This window comes from Crocuta crocuta, unplaced genomic scaffold (genome assembly GCF_008692635.1).
Source record: "Crocuta crocuta isolate KB4526 unplaced genomic scaffold, BGI_CrCroc_1.0 scaffold271, whole genome shotgun sequence".
In the NCBI taxonomy this organism is placed as follows: domain Eukaryota; kingdom Metazoa; phylum Chordata; class Mammalia; order Carnivora; family Hyaenidae; genus Crocuta; species Crocuta crocuta.
The window spans coordinates 2195135-2213162 of record NW_027527824.1 but is presented as its reverse complement, the minus strand read 5'-3'; the positions used below and the strand labels follow the sequence as shown (position 1 = coordinate 2213162).

General features: G+C 40.4%; 1 protein-coding gene and 1 non-coding gene across 2 annotated transcripts in view; both read right to left on the bottom strand.

Moving 5' to 3' along the window:
* Positions 1–18028, bottom strand: part of P4HA3 (prolyl 4-hydroxylase subunit alpha 3) — a 42654-nt gene that overhangs the window by 21008 nt on the left and 3618 nt on the right. Inside the window, exons 4-8 of the mRNA XM_077777760.1 lie at positions 17924–18028; positions 9936–10078; positions 8539–8762; positions 5393–5542; positions 504–555 (exon numbers count right to left, since the gene is read on the bottom strand). Of these exons, the coding sequence (XP_077633886.1) occupies positions 504–555; positions 5393–5542; positions 8539–8762; positions 9936–10078; positions 17924–18028 (674 nt within the window). The remainder of the gene's footprint in view (positions 1–503; positions 556–5392; positions 5543–8538; positions 8763–9935; positions 10079–17923) is intronic.
* Positions 11187–11290, bottom strand: LOC144243213 (U6 spliceosomal RNA). Its single transcript, XR_013338572.1, has one exon. It is a non-coding gene; the product is annotated as a U6 spliceosomal RNA (small nuclear RNA).

The window sequence follows — 18028 nt, the reverse complement described above, 5'->3', positions numbered from 1 at the left end:
AGGAAGTCTCCCTCCTGTTTAACTCTGGTGATGCGCTGCCTGACAAGGGGTGAAGCTGAGCCCTGCCCTAACTGGGCAGGATGCTTAATAGCCAAGTAAACTCTGGTTTAAAGGGAAGGACTGATCTCTCTGTGGAAACAGCCAAAATGAGTTATCCTGAGAAGGTATTCACTCTCCTTGCACACAGCACTCTCACGGACTTCATTTGCTCCCAGTCCTGGACTTGTTCACCACTGAAGCAACACTAACATATAGCCGGCTGGGAGTGGAGGAGAAAGGGATAATACCTTCTTAGCATTTTCCTACAAAACAAAAAACTTCCCCCTGCTGCATTGATCAATAGATAGGTGAGATTCGATCCAGAATCAGAAATGTGGCTTGGATCATAAAATTAGAAAAAATAAAAACACATAGCCGTCTTTTCCTTGCAGGGATTAAAGGCCAGAAGCAGAAGGGATTTCCCAGTGTATCAGAGTTGTGGCTTATCTCCTATCATTACATACTGTAAAGAAGAAACTCTCGGGAGAGGCTGAGGGCGCAGGAAACATTGCCGGCCTATAAAACAAAAAGAAAGAAAGAAAAGGAAAAGTTAACTATACTGGGGATATTTCCTTTGACCAAATCATTAAATGGATTTTTAGAAAAAACTATAAAACACTCTTACCACAAGTAGACAATAAGACTCATTGAAATGAGCAGCAGACTAGAAATGTAGAAGTTCTTGATCTTAATTCAGATTTGCAGCCCTAATGCAACTCAGGTCTCCTCAGTTTCCTCATTTACAAATGACTCATTACCACCCTTACCAGGGAAGGTAGAAAAATAAATGAAAAAGGAACTTTCTTAAAGTGCCCTCAAATCTTACAGCATGCAAACCCACACAATTGTGGGGTGTTGTTATTTTGGTATATTTCATTATTAAACTTAAAAAGGAACTCTAAAAACCCTAGTAAAAATATAATTTGTTCTCCAGGCACAGTCCTTCCTAGAGTCTACGAAGGAAGTGGGAGGGAGGCAACAGAAGAACTGAACCTGAAACATTCCCACCAAATTGTAATGACCTCTTCCAGCCGCCATTGGACGTTGGGCTGCACATGGTCAGAAGTACACAAGGGCTTTCCAGACAAACCTGGGAAACAGAACTCAGTGTAGGTGGACTGTGAAACTGCCCTGGGTCCCAAGGAATTATGATGAACTGATAGATTTGTACTTCTTCTGATCATTTCAATTTTGCACATTTAAAAAATCATGTTTAATGAAAAAAGCAATAATAAGCACACTATGAAACAGGAGAAATAGGAAAAAAATGCTCTGCTGAAACCCAGGCACATAGATGACACAGTGTTTATATAGTTATTATAGTCATATTTGTTATACATTATCATATCTTGATTGTTTCACTGTACATTGTTATCAGGAGTACTATTTATATCATTTCATAGTCTTCAGAGATGGCATATGGTAAATATGCCCATCATAAATTTCCCAGCTTAACCATTTCTAAGTGTACAGTTCAGTAATGTTAAATATATTCACGTTGTTGTGCAACCAATCTCCAAAATTTTTTCATTTTGCAAATCCGAAACTCTGTACCCAACAACTCTCAACTGTCCCCTTCCTTCAGCCCCTGGCAACCACCAGTCTACTTTCTGTCCCTATAAATTTGACTATTTTAGATACCTCATATAAGTGCAATCATACAGTATTTGTCTTTTTGTGATAGGCTTATTATTTCTTTTAGCATAATGTCCTCAAGGTTCATCTATGATGTTGCATGTAACAGAACTTCCTTTTTTTTTTAAGGCTGAATAATATCCCATTGTATGGATATACCACATTCTGTTTCTCCATTCATCCCTTAGTGGACACCTGTGTTGCTTCCACTTCTTGGCTGCTGTGAATAATGCTGCTATGAATGTGGTCATACAAGAGAAACATTTTTAACAGCTGCATTTTATTCCATCTAGAAGCTACATCACAGAGGACTCAGATGTATAGATTGTACTTATTTAATACTATTAGTTATTCTGTTGCATATTTAACAGAGGGATAGTTAAGTAATCTACTGATACTTTATAATGTCAGATTATTAACTCACGATTATAGCTTTTCAAATTCTTTTGAGATGAAGAAAACTAAAATACAATTTTACATATTTTTTTAAAACTCAAAGGCTTATTCATGAGAAAATTATATTTTATCAAGAACAAAGGTCTTTTGATGTCCCAGTTAAATTTATTTGGAAATGTGTGCACTAAGGAAAGTTAAATGAAAAAGGAAAACATATACTTGTAGTGTATAAGAATAGTTTACACTTGTTGAGTGAATATATATCATGAACTGTTTTGAGGGCTATACATGTATTAGCTCATTTAATCTTCATGGCAACCCTTTGAGTGAGTATTGAAGGGGAGCAGAATAGGCCACCCCAGAATATGCCTCTTTGGCATATGGATTATTTTGAGCTAACTATTTTACGAAATGGGAGACACAGGAGGAGTTCTGAAAAACCAGAGAAGTTACTTTTTTTGTAAGAGAAAATTACATTTATAAAGGAAACCTCCATTGGTAAGAGTGTCTCTCTCTGTGTACCTAGAAAAGAAGTTTGACTTTGAATCATATGAGTATCTTATCAAGGAGAAGGGTCACTTAAATCTGCATAACAACTTTACCCTTGTTTGCTTTTCCTGGTAACCCCCCAAAATTGGTCTCCTCCACACCTTTCTTCCTATTTTCTGTAGCTGGAGATGGTATTTAAGGCGGCAGCTTCAATCACCTCAAAGAATTCCTCATTCCCCAGCCCCATCTCTCATGTATACAGAAGGTATATGTGAAATAAACTGTTGTTTATTTTTCCTCTGATTAATCTGTTTTTTTATGATAGGGAGGTCTCAGTCAAGAACTCAGAAGATTAGAAAAGAACTATCCCACCCCCAACAGCCCACTTCCTAACAGCATCATTTATTATTCCTCTTTTAAAGAAAATAAAATTGGGGCGCCTGGGTGGCTCAGTCGGTTAAGCATCCGACTTCGGCTCAGGTCATGATCTCACGGTTCGTTGGTTCTAGCCCTGCATCAGACTCTGTGCTGACAGCTCAGAGCCAGGAGCCTGTTTCAGATTCTGTATCTCCCTCTCTCTCTGACCCACCCCTGTTCGTACTGCCTGTCTCTCTCTCTCTCTCAGAAATAAATAAAACATTAAAAAAATTAAAATAAAATAAAATAAAATTTAGATCCAGGGAGTTAAGTAAGTTACGTAAGTTGCCCAAATTTTCATAGAATTTGAACCCAGGTCAGTCTGACTTCAGAACCTGTGATTTAATCATTAATAACAATTACTGAAATAATTTTTAACTAAAATATATCATGAAAAACTATTATATGATATATAGTATTATATAGTATATACTATTATATGTATTACATATTATAATATTTTTCCTGGTGTATATCATATATGTTACATGATAACAAAATGTCCATGGAGGGGCATCCATCCCAGATTTACAAGGGTTAACAAGGCGACCATAAATTGTCTATGAAACAATGCCTTATGTGTTCTACTATTGTCGTATTAAAAGAATATGCTGTAAGAACACAAAGAAGGAAAGTCTAAGGGGTCTGAGGAGAATTAAGAAAGACTTCACAAAATAGGTGACATATGAGCCATGCCCTGTGAGATGAATAAAATTTACCAGACAAAGCACAATTGTGGAAAGGGAGAGTCTACCAGTGAGCAGAAGAGAAATTCAAGTCAGTACAGCGGGGAGAAGCCAAAACTAATACTCAGGGTATATTATATTTAAAGCTCTGTCTCTCAGGGTAAGCTGCTTTAGTTTATCTTTTTCTAGTCTCTATGTCAATCCTCCATTTTCTTCCTCTATTAAAATTCAATCTCTTCTTGCCCTTAGTTGCACCACAGTGATTCTATTTCAGCTTTAACATGCAGCAACTTGAGCAGGAGAGTTAGGAAGAGCATCCTGGAAAGTTTTACAACCAAGATCCACTTACCAGGAACCTCCATAAGAGGAAGAGGCCCATTTACTACACAGAGAATAAATCCATTTTGGCAGCAACATGTGGGTTTGGACCACCCACGTCCTCCTCCTTTTTCTTAGGAAAAGGGGGAAAGAGAAAGGAATGTAGGGAGCCGAAATGGTTTATTAGCTTTGGAAATTCTAAGGAATTGACTCTGTAAATGATATTTCCAGTCTATTCTTGAAGACTATACAATTCTGGTGGGAAATGGGATTAACTATATAAAAGGATGACAGATCCCATATTTAGGGAAATGAGCTTCCACAGGAGGATCTACAATAGCTCATAGATCAGGTGCCAAGGAAAAGCAACACCTGGAGGAGGCACTGAGTTGGTACTGCAGACCAATGACTCTAGCTCTGTAACCAGCAGCTACCCATAATTACAGCAGGACTCAACTGAAGATGAGAGAGGATAATCTTAGGGAGGATGACCTTCCTCTGCCCTATGGTCCTTCTAGCTGGACAGAGAATCAAACTGACATGAGACAGGTCAACAGGAGAAAATAAAATTTAATAGGCATATGTATGGAGAATCCATATAGACATAGAATTCCAAAGACAATGAGGCAACAGGAAGCTTATATGAGCTAAGGAGAGGAATAAGGCTAGAGGACACAAAGGAGAGGAAGATCATTAGTAAGAAGGTGAAAGGAGTTGTTTGGAAAAACAAGGTTGTCTTATTAGGCCCTTAAGTTTCTTAGGTAAGGGGGAGTCTCTGTTTATAGTTCTCTTCCTGTTACAGGCTCTCCTTTCCAATGTGAATTCTGGCATTTGCAGGGAGGCAGAGAGATATTTTCCTGCATCTGGTTGGTTTTGGTTACTTTTAACTCAAAATAATCTTTATGCCAAAGTGGCCCATCCTGGGACAGCCTGCCCTGGGGCCCTACAGTAATAATCAAACTTCTTCTTTGGATATTGGCAATATCGTGCCAGAACATCTGTGAAGAGATAAGAGTTGCTGACAGTGCAAAGGAGTGATCTACATTGACTAAGAACCCATTAGACGTTTGTCAATGCAGCTGCTGCGCTACAGATGGGAGACTGCCTTCTACACGGAAGAGGATTTTAAAGCAGTCAAGGCACTGGAAAGAGCACCAGACAGAGTCAGACAGCTGTGGACTCTAATCTCAGCTCTATGAACTTTGTGACAAGTTAGGAATTTTTTGGAGATTTAGTTTACTCACATGTGAAATATGGAAATAATAAAACAACTGCCCTGCTTGACTCACATTTCGTCCTGTTGGGAAGATGAAATAAATTGAGAGACATGAAAATGCATAGAAAATTGTAAAGCAGATATAAAGCATTATATTTATTGTGATAAAAGTAGTAAGCCTCACTTACTCCCCTACCTGAAAATAGGCAAAGGCCAAGTGATCCAAGGCATCCTCTAAACATGCCTCATCCTCTGTCTTCCATTCTCCATAAGATCCTCGGAAGAGACTGACAGCCTCCTCCAGCCATGGAATGGCATGGTAGTAATCCCCCATGTCATAGGCCACCTGTAGGCAAGATAAGTACCATCATTAAACCTTAATCCAAGGGTAGAGTAAAGGAAATGACAAAGAGTGAGAGAGAGCCTATGGAACACCAGGAGGCAAGTTTTCATCTCAAATTCATTTAAATTCAATTTATTAAGGATCCATTATATCCAATACATTGTTCTATATGTAGAGAAGATACATTTAAAGAATGCATTTAAGAATTCATAATCTGGGGAAAAGAGAGATACAGAAACTCAATTAACTGTAATACTGGGCAGAATGACAGGAATACTCAAAGGAAATATGCATAATATGTCACAAAGGCAGAGAAGGGGGAGACTTGGGAATCTCAGAAGGCTTCATAGAAGAACTGGCATCTGGTAGGCCTCCCCTGAAAAAGAAAAGAATTTCAAGGAGCAGAAATTGAGAAGAAGTACATTTTAAGATGAGGAAATGGCAGAAACAGACGCCCAAAGCAAGTTTGTGTTCAGGTAGGACATTGCGATTATAGCCTAAGGTGAAGAAAAACAGGAAATGAACTTCAAAAGGCAGCATAGGCTAAGCTAATAAGAGTTGTGAGTGTCATATTTTTAAGAAGATACCACCAATAGCAATGTGAGAAACAGATCGAATTTATTTATTCATTCATTCATTCATTATTTACCCAGTATTTTCCCACTCTGGCGATCCCTGACCTTAGAGCTTGCAGTCAAATGAAGGGCCCAAGAGTAAACCAGTAATTGCAACACAACGTTATTAGACCTACATGGGAATGCTCTAAGACCTCAGTGCATTTTTTCTGTGTTAAATGTTGGAAGGTGGGAATATGGCAATATGTACTAAACCCATCTTCTGTATCCTAATAGCTTACAGTTAACTACAATACCAGCACTGCAGGTGGAATTTCCTGGAAGCTGGTGTTGAAGACAGCATGGAATTATAAAGTCACAGAGTTGGAAGCACTTTTGCAAAATAATCTAATTCTGGTATAACTTCCAGACTGGCAGAAAGACAGGGCAGAGCCTAGAGGTACTAAAACTCTTCAGTCTAAACAATAAATCAGTGGCTGTTCCAGGTCTGCCATTAATCTGTTGTGTTATTTCTCTGATCCTCAGGTTTCCTGTTTGTAAAAAGGTTGAGTTGAAGAATAACAATCAAAATGACTCAACTTTTTCTGCTAAGTTAACAGTTTATTTAATTAAGCTTTCCCTGGGGCGCCTGGGTGGCTTAGTCGGTTAAGCGTCCGACTTTCGCTNTAGAAAAAAAAAAAAAAAAAAAAAAAAAAAATTTAATTAAGCTTTCCCTAGAATCCTTCTAACCAAAACTACTTAGAACTTTTGAATAAAATGTAACAAAAATTTTACATTTTCAAGAAAGAATGGAAAATATCCAGGTACAGGAAACAAAAAAGGAGCTAAAAACTCAAGCAATAAACATAAGAGCAGATGCTAAAGGGTGGAGTGTTAGTTTGGTAGTCCTGGTACTTAGCAACCTTTAGTTAAAATACCCACATGAGGACAGAATGTGAGCCCTCCACACACCTCCCCAAACCTAGGAGTTGGAACGAAGTCACACCAAAAAACTGAAATCCATGAAGAACTATACCTTAAAAGAGGTATAGTTCTGCCCACTGTCACAAAGAGTCAAGAAAGGTGGTTTGTGGGACACCAGGGTGGCTCAGTTGGTTGAGCGATGGACTTCAGCTCAGGTCCTGATCTCACAGTTTGTGGGATTGAGTCCAGAATCAGGCTTAAATTCATTTTTTAATATTAATTTTAATGCCTTAAGTTTTATGTAAATTCGTTTTTAAAAATCTGAAACAAATATTGCAAAATTTAAACATATTTCATCTCAGTTATAGATATAATTGCTTGTTACTTTATATACTTCTTTTATATTAGAAATGTTTTATCTTTGAATATAAGTAAATAAATACAGAATTAAGATTACCAATGAAGCTTTCAGGAAGTGACTTACTGAATTTTCAACATATGGTTTTAGTCTCATAAAGGCCTCACAAATGAAGCGTGCATTGGTTCCACACACAGAGCTATTTCAACTGGCTTAAATTTAAATTAGCCATGAGCCTGATGATTGAGCTCTGATTCCATTTACAATCTTAAAAAAGTAAAAATGGTAGAGGCTTAGGCAACACACCCTTTATTAATTTGGAAGATTGATCCTTGAAACTTGAAATCAGGGCACCTGAGGCCCACTCTCACGTCTGCTTATGAATACTGTTGAGGCTGAGAAAATTCACTTTCCTGCAATGCACATCTCCAAAATTAAAAAGGATTTACTCCATTACTTATAAGGCAAATGCTAACAAAGAGTATAGTGTAAAATGACCTCAAGTGTGCTTATAAGTTATGATCAAAGATTGGTTAAATATCTCATATGGAAGGTTCCTGAAGGCTATTTCCTCAAGGAATGTTAAAGTACATGGCCACAATTTTTTGAGACTACTTGAATTTAGTACTTCTAACTGCTTGGAAAATGTTGCAAGGGATTCCAGAAAGTCTCAGGCAGCTGAATTTCCATGATCTTACCTTCACATCTCCGCCTCTTATCCCTTTCCCCACCCTTGGATCCTGCTTCTCCTCTCTACCCAGCTGTTCATCTGCTGGCAGGGTGCTTTTGTTAGGGTGACCACAGGACCATTTTCCCCAGCTCAGTCCCAGCTTGTCTGTCGTCCTGGCATAACTAATAACACCCCCCTTCACTCTCAAAAGTGTCCTGCATATGTGATCACCTTAGCTATCACGGAAGGAACGTGCAATTCAGAGTTAAAAGACCCAGGTTCAGAATTTATTTCTGCTACTTAAAATTGTGTAACCTTGGGCAAATTATTTACCCTGTCTGATCCTCGGCTTCTTCATATGAAAATGGGGAATAATACCAGGTTTCCAAGTTTGCTGGAAGGATTGGAAATATGTAAAAGCAATCAGGATATAGTTATTTCATCCATGAGAAATTAGAGCTGAACAATTCGCTCTCTCTCTGAATATTGTTACCTTGCCAACTTGGAAGCAGTCATCTGCTGTGAGGGAGAAGAGCCGTCTGGGACTGTACAGGTCAGTGACAGCGGAGCCAGTGACTCTCTGAAAGACACCTTGGGCAAGGCCCTTCACGTTGAGCATGTACACATCCTGTAGCCGCATCAGGGCCCGCGCTGCTCCCTCAAGGTCCTCAAAGGCTGGCAGGTCCTGCTCCACCTTTTCATAACCATCTTTCAAAGCTGTGAAGGCAGTAAAAACATCAATCCACCCTTCAAAAAACAGGTGGTGAGCATTTGATACATGTAAGGCATAATCACCTATTCAAATATTTCATGAGCAAAGATAATGTTTTCTGTCTTTTTATTCCCCGTGGCAAGTGCAATTCCTGGCACAGAGCAGATGCTTAACACAATCTTCTAAATGAGGGAAAAAAGTTTTAGAGTAAAAACTGAAGCACACGTGTATTGTTCTATCCTCTGTCTCCAGAAATATTGTCCTTTGTAGGGACAACTCTTCTTCCTCATAACTTCCCCAAAGTCAAAACATTTTGTCAAGTACAAAACAGAATAAATTAGGGGTGCCTGGGTGGGTCAGTCAGTTGAGCATCCGACTCTTGATTTCAGCTCAGTCATGACCTCTCAGTTCATGGGATCAAGCCCCTCATCCGTCTCTGGCTGAAAGTGCAGAGCTTGCTTGGGATTCCCTCTCTCTGCTTCTCTCTCTCTGCCCTTTCCCTGCTTTCTCTCTTTCTCAAAAAACAAATAAAATTTAAAAAAATTTACATCCTCGTTAACATATAGTGCAATAATGATTTCAGGAGTAGAATCCAGTGATTCGTCCCTTATGTGTAACAGCCAGTGCTCATCCCAACAAGGACCCTGCTTAATGCTCCTTACCATTTAGCCCATCCCCCACCCAAAACCCCTCCAGCAACCCTCAGTTTGTTCTCTATATTTGAGAGTCTCTTACGTTTTGTCCCCCTCCCTGTTTTTATATTATTTTCCTTCCTTTCCCTTATGTTCATGTTTCCTATCTTAATAAGGAAATAAATACGTTAAAAACAAAAGTAATATAAATTAGGAAACTGACCTTGCTACAGATCACATTACAGTGGCAATTTAATAAAATAGAAATTATCAGACAAATATGTAAATACAATGATATAACCTGTACTTGTTCATAGGGTTATAGTGAAGATCAAATGAAATAATGGATATGAAAGTGCTTTCTAATATACATTCTTATGAACATATTAACAAGGGGACCTAGTTCTTAGTAATCGCTAGAGCTAAGAAGATCAAGTAAATACCTACCCATTTCGTTACCCTTCATCACATTCCACCAGAATCTCTCTCCTTTCCAGAGTCAGGAGACAGAATTTTCTCTTACCCTCCAGCCCTCTTCCTCATTACCTCGGATGTTCTCACTGGCCTCCAGACTATGTACCACATTCCTCCAGTCAGACTGTAGGCGTTTGATGAGAGTAAATGCAAGCAGAGGGTTAGACACAGGGGTTGCCGAGTCCTCATGCAAAGAAAGCACCTTGTCATAGAATCTGGAAGAGAGGAATAGAATGATCTCACTTACCGAGAACAGCCACTGCCTCTGGTGAAGGCTGGCATGGTGTATGTACATTTAGAGTAGCTAAAAATGAAACATGAAGCCCTCGAGACTCATGTAATATTCTAACCAATAAGCGCAGAGAATATTAAAATTATGAACACAACAGAGTAGGTCCATTCATTTATTCATTCAATGAGTCAGTCTCTACTGGTCAATTACTGAACATCAGGCATCACATTAGATGCTAGAGATGCAAATGCAAGACAGGGTAGACGTCTCAAGGAGTTTGCAAACCAGAAAATCTTTTTTTTCCCCTCTCATCACTCTATATTCCATATTTAAAATCTGGTAGAAGCTCAAAAATGTTGTTCCATTAATTGTGATAATCATGATACCTGCTAGGAGAGACATGCACTTGCAATGCTATGTAATGTTACAGTGATTTGTAGGCAGGGCCCCTAACCCAGGTGCGAGTCAGAAGGTGTAAAGGAAGACTTCCCAGAGGAAATGGCACTTGATCTGAGTCCTAAAGGATTAAACAATTGATAGTTCCTGCTTACTGAGCTTTAATCTCTATTAGGCATCCTGATAAGTGCTCTAAATATATTGTCTCATTTAATCCCAACAACCCTTAGAGTATATTTTATCATGCCCATTTTAAAGGGAGAGAAAACTGAAACAAGGCCACACTGTTTGTGAGTGACAAAGCCAGATTTTACTCTGAAGCTTATTCTCAGCTGATTTTGCCCTATCGTTTCCATGGAGCTAGAACAAAGAAAGGAAGAATTTATTTATTTATTTATTTATTTATTATTTATTTATTTTTATTGTTTACTTATTTTTGAGAGGGACAGAATGCGAGCAGTGTGGAGGCAGAGAGAGAAATAGACACAGAATCCGAAGCAAGCATCAGGCTCTGAACTATCAGTGCAGAGCCCAACGATGGGTTCAAACTTACAAACCATGAGATCATAACCTTAGCCAAAGTTGGATGCTTAACTGACTGAGCCACCTAGGTGCCCCAGTTCTTTTTTTTTTTTTAACTTGAGTAGAGTTGACACACAGTGTGACATTAGTTTCAAGTACAACAAAGTGATTCAAAAAATATGTAACATTTCATGAATTCATATGGCATCCTTGTGCAGGAACCATGCTCAACTTCTCTGTATTGTAGGCAGAATGTTTTTTGAGCCAACAGGGACTAACATGTATCAGAGCACAGAGGCATGATATGTTAATTCATTCAATACATCAGTCTATAATGATTGCTTGCCAGATGTCAGACCCCATTGCAAAGGCAAGACAGGGTCCAACGCTGGAGAATTTCATGAACAAGAAGATAGCTGTTTTTCTCATCACTCTATACCTAAATTCAATATGTATTTCTATGAAAGAATGACTAATATATACTCCTCTAGGATCTAGGAACAGAATTTCGAATAGGACAATAAACTTGGTCTCAAGGACTCACAGACTATTGGGTAAGAAACAAATAATTACATTACAGATGCAACACCAGGTTTAAGAACAAGGTTTAGGGGCTTTAAGGAGAAGGGGTAATTAATTTGGCCAGAACAAGTCAGAGATGATTTTTCAGAGGAGGTAATAAACTAAAACTTGCAAACAGTGAGGAAGGGAGGAGAGGCAGGCAGAGACAGCTCAACCTATGTGAATGGATAGAGAACCAGTAGGGAAATTACAAGCTGTTCAGCACTGGTGGAGGACAGGTAGGTTAGCCAGGAAAAGTGAGGAGCGCCTCACAAGCCACCAAAAAGTTTTAAGTGAGAGTTGGACACACTATGACATGTTTACATATATGAATTTGTGAGAGGGTGAGAAAGAGGGTTCAGAAGCGGGAATGACCAGAGGCAAATAGACCAGTTAGGAGGCCAATTCAAAACTAACCAAGAGTAAGGAGAGTCTGAACCATGATAATGACAGTGGCAGCAGAGAATGGGATGGATTCAATGGAGCTACTTAGGGAGCACACCACATAGAAACCAGTGATGGTTGTAATGGGGGATGTAGACGTGGGGCCGTCCAGTATGCTTCCAGCCTCTCTGGCTTGCTGACATGTGTAGAAAAGGGCCAGAAATGGTGGGACCAGAAGTGATTATCTTTTGAGTTAATTTCTCTCCTCTTCAGATGTCATACAAGAGTTTTCACATAAGCAAAAGATGCTATTTTCTGGGGAGCCTGGGTGGCTCAGTAAGTTAAGCACCAGACTTTGGCTCAGGTCATGATCTCATGGTTTGTGGGTTCAAGCTCCATGTCGGGCTCTGTGCTGACAGCTCAAAGCCTGGAGCCTGCTTTGGTTTCTGTGTCTCCCTCTCTCTCTGCCCCTCCCCAGTTCACACTCTGTCTTGCTCTTTCAAAAATAAATAAACATTAAAATAAGATGTTATTTCCTTTCCTGGCACATTACAGTTATTCCATTTATAACACACTATTGGGATTAACATTATTAAATTATTGACTATAATAAGGCAGACCTAAGAGTTCCAGCCATGCCCTCTAAAATTGTTTTCTTATTCTGGGGTGCCTGGGTAGCTCAGACAGTTAAATGTCCGACTTTGGCTCAGGTCATGATCTCATGGCGCATGAGTTCAGGCCCTACATCGGGCTCTGTGCTGACAGCTCAGAGCCTGGAGCCTGCTCCAGTTTCTGTGTCTCCCTCTCTCTCTGTCCCTCTCCCAGCTTGCACTCTATCTCTCTCTCAAAAATATATAAACATTAACTTTTTAAAAATTTTTTGTTTTAAAATTATTAATTTCAAGAACAATATAGTAACAATGGATGTAAAAGAAAAAAGTATGTGCAAAATGAAGAGGATATGAATTTATAGGAATGTGCTCAAGAGTGTGTGAGTCCTTTGGCCAGAGTGGAAGGGATGAAAGTAGAGAGTAGAGGTGTGGTAGCGTGGAGGGATTCACTCCCTTGAAGCTGAGTCTGACCTAAGGATTTCTCAAGGGTGGAGCCCGCCACTGTGAAATGGAGCCTGAAACAGAAGATGACTTGCTCCCAGGTGCTTCCAGAGCAGCCAAGAGTTCAATTCAAGCATAAACTAAAGAACAAGAATCAGGGCCTGAGGGCCCCAGGGAGGAAATGAGACTGTCAAGTCCTAGGATGTCTCTGATCCCTGAGACAGTGCACTTTGACAGCGGCTACTCTAGGGTTTTAAAAACTAAGCCAACCTCCAGGGTGTGGGATTTTTTTTTTTTTACTACCCATTATTTCCTGCTTCAGCTCCATATGGAACTACTTAGTGAAAGATATTCCACTTCTAGACAAAAACTTAAAGCAAGCAGAGATTTAGGCCTGAGTCCAGCCTGAAGAGTAAGTGTCCAAGGACAACTGAGGCTGAGTGGGCAGTAATGTTATAGACAGTTGGACTGGAAGGAGGCCCGAGCTGTATCTTGACCCAGCCTCTAACTATCCCTCAGTTTCCTCCTCTATAAAATGACTGAACTGGGGGCACCTGCGTGGCTCAGTCAGTTAAGCATCCGACTTCGGCTCAGGTCATGGTCTCGCAGTTCATGGGTTGGAGTCCCGTGTGGGGCGCTGTGCTGACAACTCAGAGCCTGGAGCCTGCTTCAGATTCTGTGTCTCTCTCGTTCTCTGTCCCTCCCCCACTTGTGCTCTGTCTCTCTCTCATAAATAAATAAACATTAAAAAATTAACATAACAAATGGTCTAATCTAGAAGATCTCTATGAATTATTTCAGCACGACCATTCTATGCTCTCTTTCCATCATCTTTTCCATAACTGAATAGATTCTTCATTAGTGCTTGAGGACTAACAAACATCAAAGGAAAGAAGCAAGGCAGAGAGGTGAAAATTTCCCCCCACATCCTCCAGCACATCAAAAGCACAAGCTCCTTGTTCTCTTCATATTCCACTTTGTATTACGGGGTCAGTTTACTTAGGGCAGGGGTTTGATCTCTTCTGCACCACATAATTCAATTCACTGTTCAGATACCTCATTTTTCTGTCACACAAATTAAAAAAAAACCTATCAACAGATATCTGAGACTGGTTTGGAATCCAAACGTTGGCCTTATTCCCAGCCTCTGAGCAAATAGCTGGTTTTCAGAGACCGAGTTACTGGATGCTGAATTCAAACCTCAAGGTTTCCTAAATGGCTTTTTGCTTTAACAAATGTTGCTGAGGGTGGAAAATCAGATCCTTTGCTTCAAGAATGTGCACATAAAATTCGCAACCCAACCCAATCCTGCAATAAACATAGCCTGGATAGGTTATCCAACCGCAATACATGAGCTATTTTAATTCAATATGTTTCTCCTTGGGAATTCAGAAATGGCTTTGCCTCAGTTCTTCTGAGACATTCTGAATGTTTAATTCCTAACAGAAAAATTATTGCTGCTGATTTTACTTTTTCTATCTTGGTAGTTTTTTTTTTAAACTACAACAACTGTTATCTATATATACAACTAGTATTTACACTATACCAGTATATAATTATATATACTATAAGTAGTAAAAATTTCTATTCATTAACTTGGAGTAAGATGTAGCTTCAACATTGAAAAATATTTTATTTCTAAATTCAGAATATTAAGGAAGACTATCAACTGAGGTCTTTAGAAAAAACATCTCAAGTTACATTAGATCATCAGATTGGGAGTATAGGAAAATGAATAAGAGCTGCCAAAATTCTTGTTCTAAAAAGTAAACATTTCAATAAGTTTTAAAGCATTGACTAAAGAACAGACAGTCTGTAAAATACCAAGCTAAACTTTGTGAAATTAATTGCTCATGAGTCATATGAGAAGAAAATGTAGAATTTTTCTGATTCTTTTTTATTGTCTGGGCTCTCACAATCTTAGTTACTGCTTAGAGCCAAAAGCAGGGTCTAGGTTCGCCAGGCGGTCTCAAAGAAAAATCATACAATTAGACCTAACATTTGTTAAGCACTTATTACCTTCTAAGCAAAATGATAAATACCTTTACATGGTACTTAATCCTTCCAACAACTCTATGAGGTAGGTACTATCATTATCATCATTTTACAGAATGGAGGTAAAGGAACTTGCCCGAAGTCAGAGCCAAGGATTCAAACAGAGGTCTGTTAAATTCCTGAATCCAGACTCTTAACCACTATGTACACCAGCTGCTCATAAAACCTCAGTAACTATGGGGCTTGGTCTGGATCTTGGCACATCAGATAAAGCAAGTAGTCAGGGCATCATGGCATGATAGAAAGAAACCATCAAAAAAAACTGTCCTAATCCTGGATTTACTACCTACTATCTGGGATAAGGTACTAAATTTTAGTTTTCTCATATTTTAAATGATTTCTCATTTGTTTAAGAGAGTAATACAAACCTATTTCAAAGCACTGTGTGTAAGAATCAAATGAGATTAGGATTCTGTGACAAAACTGTGACAATGACACATATGACAATGTGTGACAATGGTGATCATACAGTAAAGGAGACCAGCATCAGAGTCCTGCCACACCCCTCATCTCCTCTGCCAATCACTTTTATCAACTCCAAAAACTCCCAGTTTCGAACCTGTTCCCTGAGAGGCCCAGCATCAAGATTCTGACCTCCCCATGTCTATCTGAGCCATCCAAATAAAGAGAAGGAGCATGTGGGTAGCAGGGAGCATGTTGGAATCTCACATCAAAGAGAAGAGTCTTTTACTTCCACCAACAAGCTGAGACGCCAATGCATGTGGACTGAGAACAAAATTAAAACATTTTGCTTTACAGAGTAGGCCCGGGGCACCTGGGTGTCTCAGTTGGTGAAGCGTCCAACTCTTGATTTTGCCTCAAGTCATGAACTAGCAGTTCCGTGAGTTTGAGCCCTGAATGGGGCTCTGTGCTAACAGTGGGGAGTCTGCTTGGGATTCTCTCTCTCTCTCTCTCTCTTTCTCTGTGCTCCCCTTAATTGCAACTCTGAAGAGTGACAAGAATTATTGAAATTATCATTTTTATTGTTACATACATACATTTTGTGTGTGTATGGGTGTGGATATTCACACTATTTCAAACTGATATTAAATTTAAACATGCATATAACTGCTTATATGCAAGCTACATACTTAAAAGCACATACCAACTTACGTCATCATTCAGCCACTATTGAGTAACAAACAAGATCTTTCACACACACTTCCACACACACATGGTTTCTCTCCAACCCAGGCTCTCTTACACAGCATAGCATCCCACACGCCTTCTTCCCATGCGCCCCAGAATTGGTATTATATCACATACACTCAGTTTTATCAGCAGCACATTGTGAGACAGATCTCTGTTGTCTCGGCTCGGCAGAGGGTCAGATGATGTAAGAGCTATATTAATATATTCAGATAGCAATGTGGTTACACCACTGTTGTAGGCTTCTTAATGTCCCAAGCAGAGAAGGTACAACACATATTCGAACACACGATACCAAAATACAACCATTCATTTTTCATAGTTTGACACTGACAGTCAATACATGATTAGAGTGCCCATGTTCAAGCCTATAGTATTTTATGCCACAGTGTGTAGCACTAGAGTGTGTTGATTTCATAGCAAAAGAATACAGTTGAGCATTTGCCTATGTGTGCTACACGCAGTACTGTCTAGTATCAAGTATGCTTTTCCCCAGTGTTTTCTTTTTTTTTTACATTTTTTTTTCATGTTTATTTATTTTTTGAGAGAGACAGAGCATGAGGGAGGGAGAGGTAGAAAAAAGGAGACACAGAATCCCGAGCAGGCTCCAGGCTCTGAGCTGTCAACACAGAGCCCGACACGGGGTTCAAACTCACAATGGGTGAGATCATGACCTGAGTGGAAATCAAGAGTCAGAGGCTTAACTGACTGAACCATCTAGGCCCTCCTCCCCAGTGTTTTCCTGATGTCAGCATAGACATATTAAATCTCAGTTATCTTGCATTTAGAATTTAGAGAGCTCTTCTATGGGGGAGAGAAGGGAAAGTTGAAGCAAAGGAGGCAAGGATATCTTGGATTAACAATCATGATGCTATGGACTCCAAACTCCTTGAGGCCAGGGTTGGGTCTTGTTCACCATTTTATCCTCACTGCCTAGAACAGTGCTTGGTTCATAACAGCCACTCAAACGTGTGTGTTGAATGAATTAATGAACATGAAGCATTAGTCATATAGTGAGCTGTACAATCAGCATTCATAGACACGCAGAGATATCCACAGTGTCCTGCCCACGCAGTCCCAGAGGCATGTGAATCTCATACCTGGTCACAGAATATCACTGCATACTAAACACCAGTTCTCTGGGACACATGGTCAACACACGCGGATACAGCGTCACACAGGATTTTCTCTGTCTCACTCTTAGAGTCTCCCTGTGTCTCTGTGGCACAGAGCCTGGGGTCCCACACAGCTGGATACAGTGCCTTGTGAGGTCCTTCCTACTCAGCCCGTCACTTCTACCACACTTTTGCACAGCCATCAACTTGGCTGTGCGAGGGTGGATCTGGGGAGCTACTGTGTGTGTGCGACGGAGTTCGAGGCTCCACACCGTGTGACACAACGTGCCTGGGGTCACACTCAGTCTGTTTCCCCACGACCTCATGCTTCGGGGCACACCTCGGGGGCGTCTCGGGGTCCCGCGCAGGTGACCCTGGATCTGACCGTCACACTGGGCCACGGTGTCTCAGTCTCACAGTCTTGCGAGGCTCTTCCCCAGTCTCCGGCTGAGTCTGAGGTCCCACGCAGAGGGACAACGAGACCGAGTCGCCCGCCACCGCAGAGCAGGGCGTCTCGGACTTGCCCTCTGACTCAGTCTCCCCGACTCCGGCGCCCCTGCGGCTCTCTCCCCGCCCCCACTCGCGTGCCCTCACCTGGTCAGGTCCCGCAGCCGCGCCTCCTCCCCGCTCAGGTAGCGCCGCAGCAGCACCAGCAGCCGGCGCTCGGGCGCCAGGGCACGCGCAACGCTGGTCAGCGCC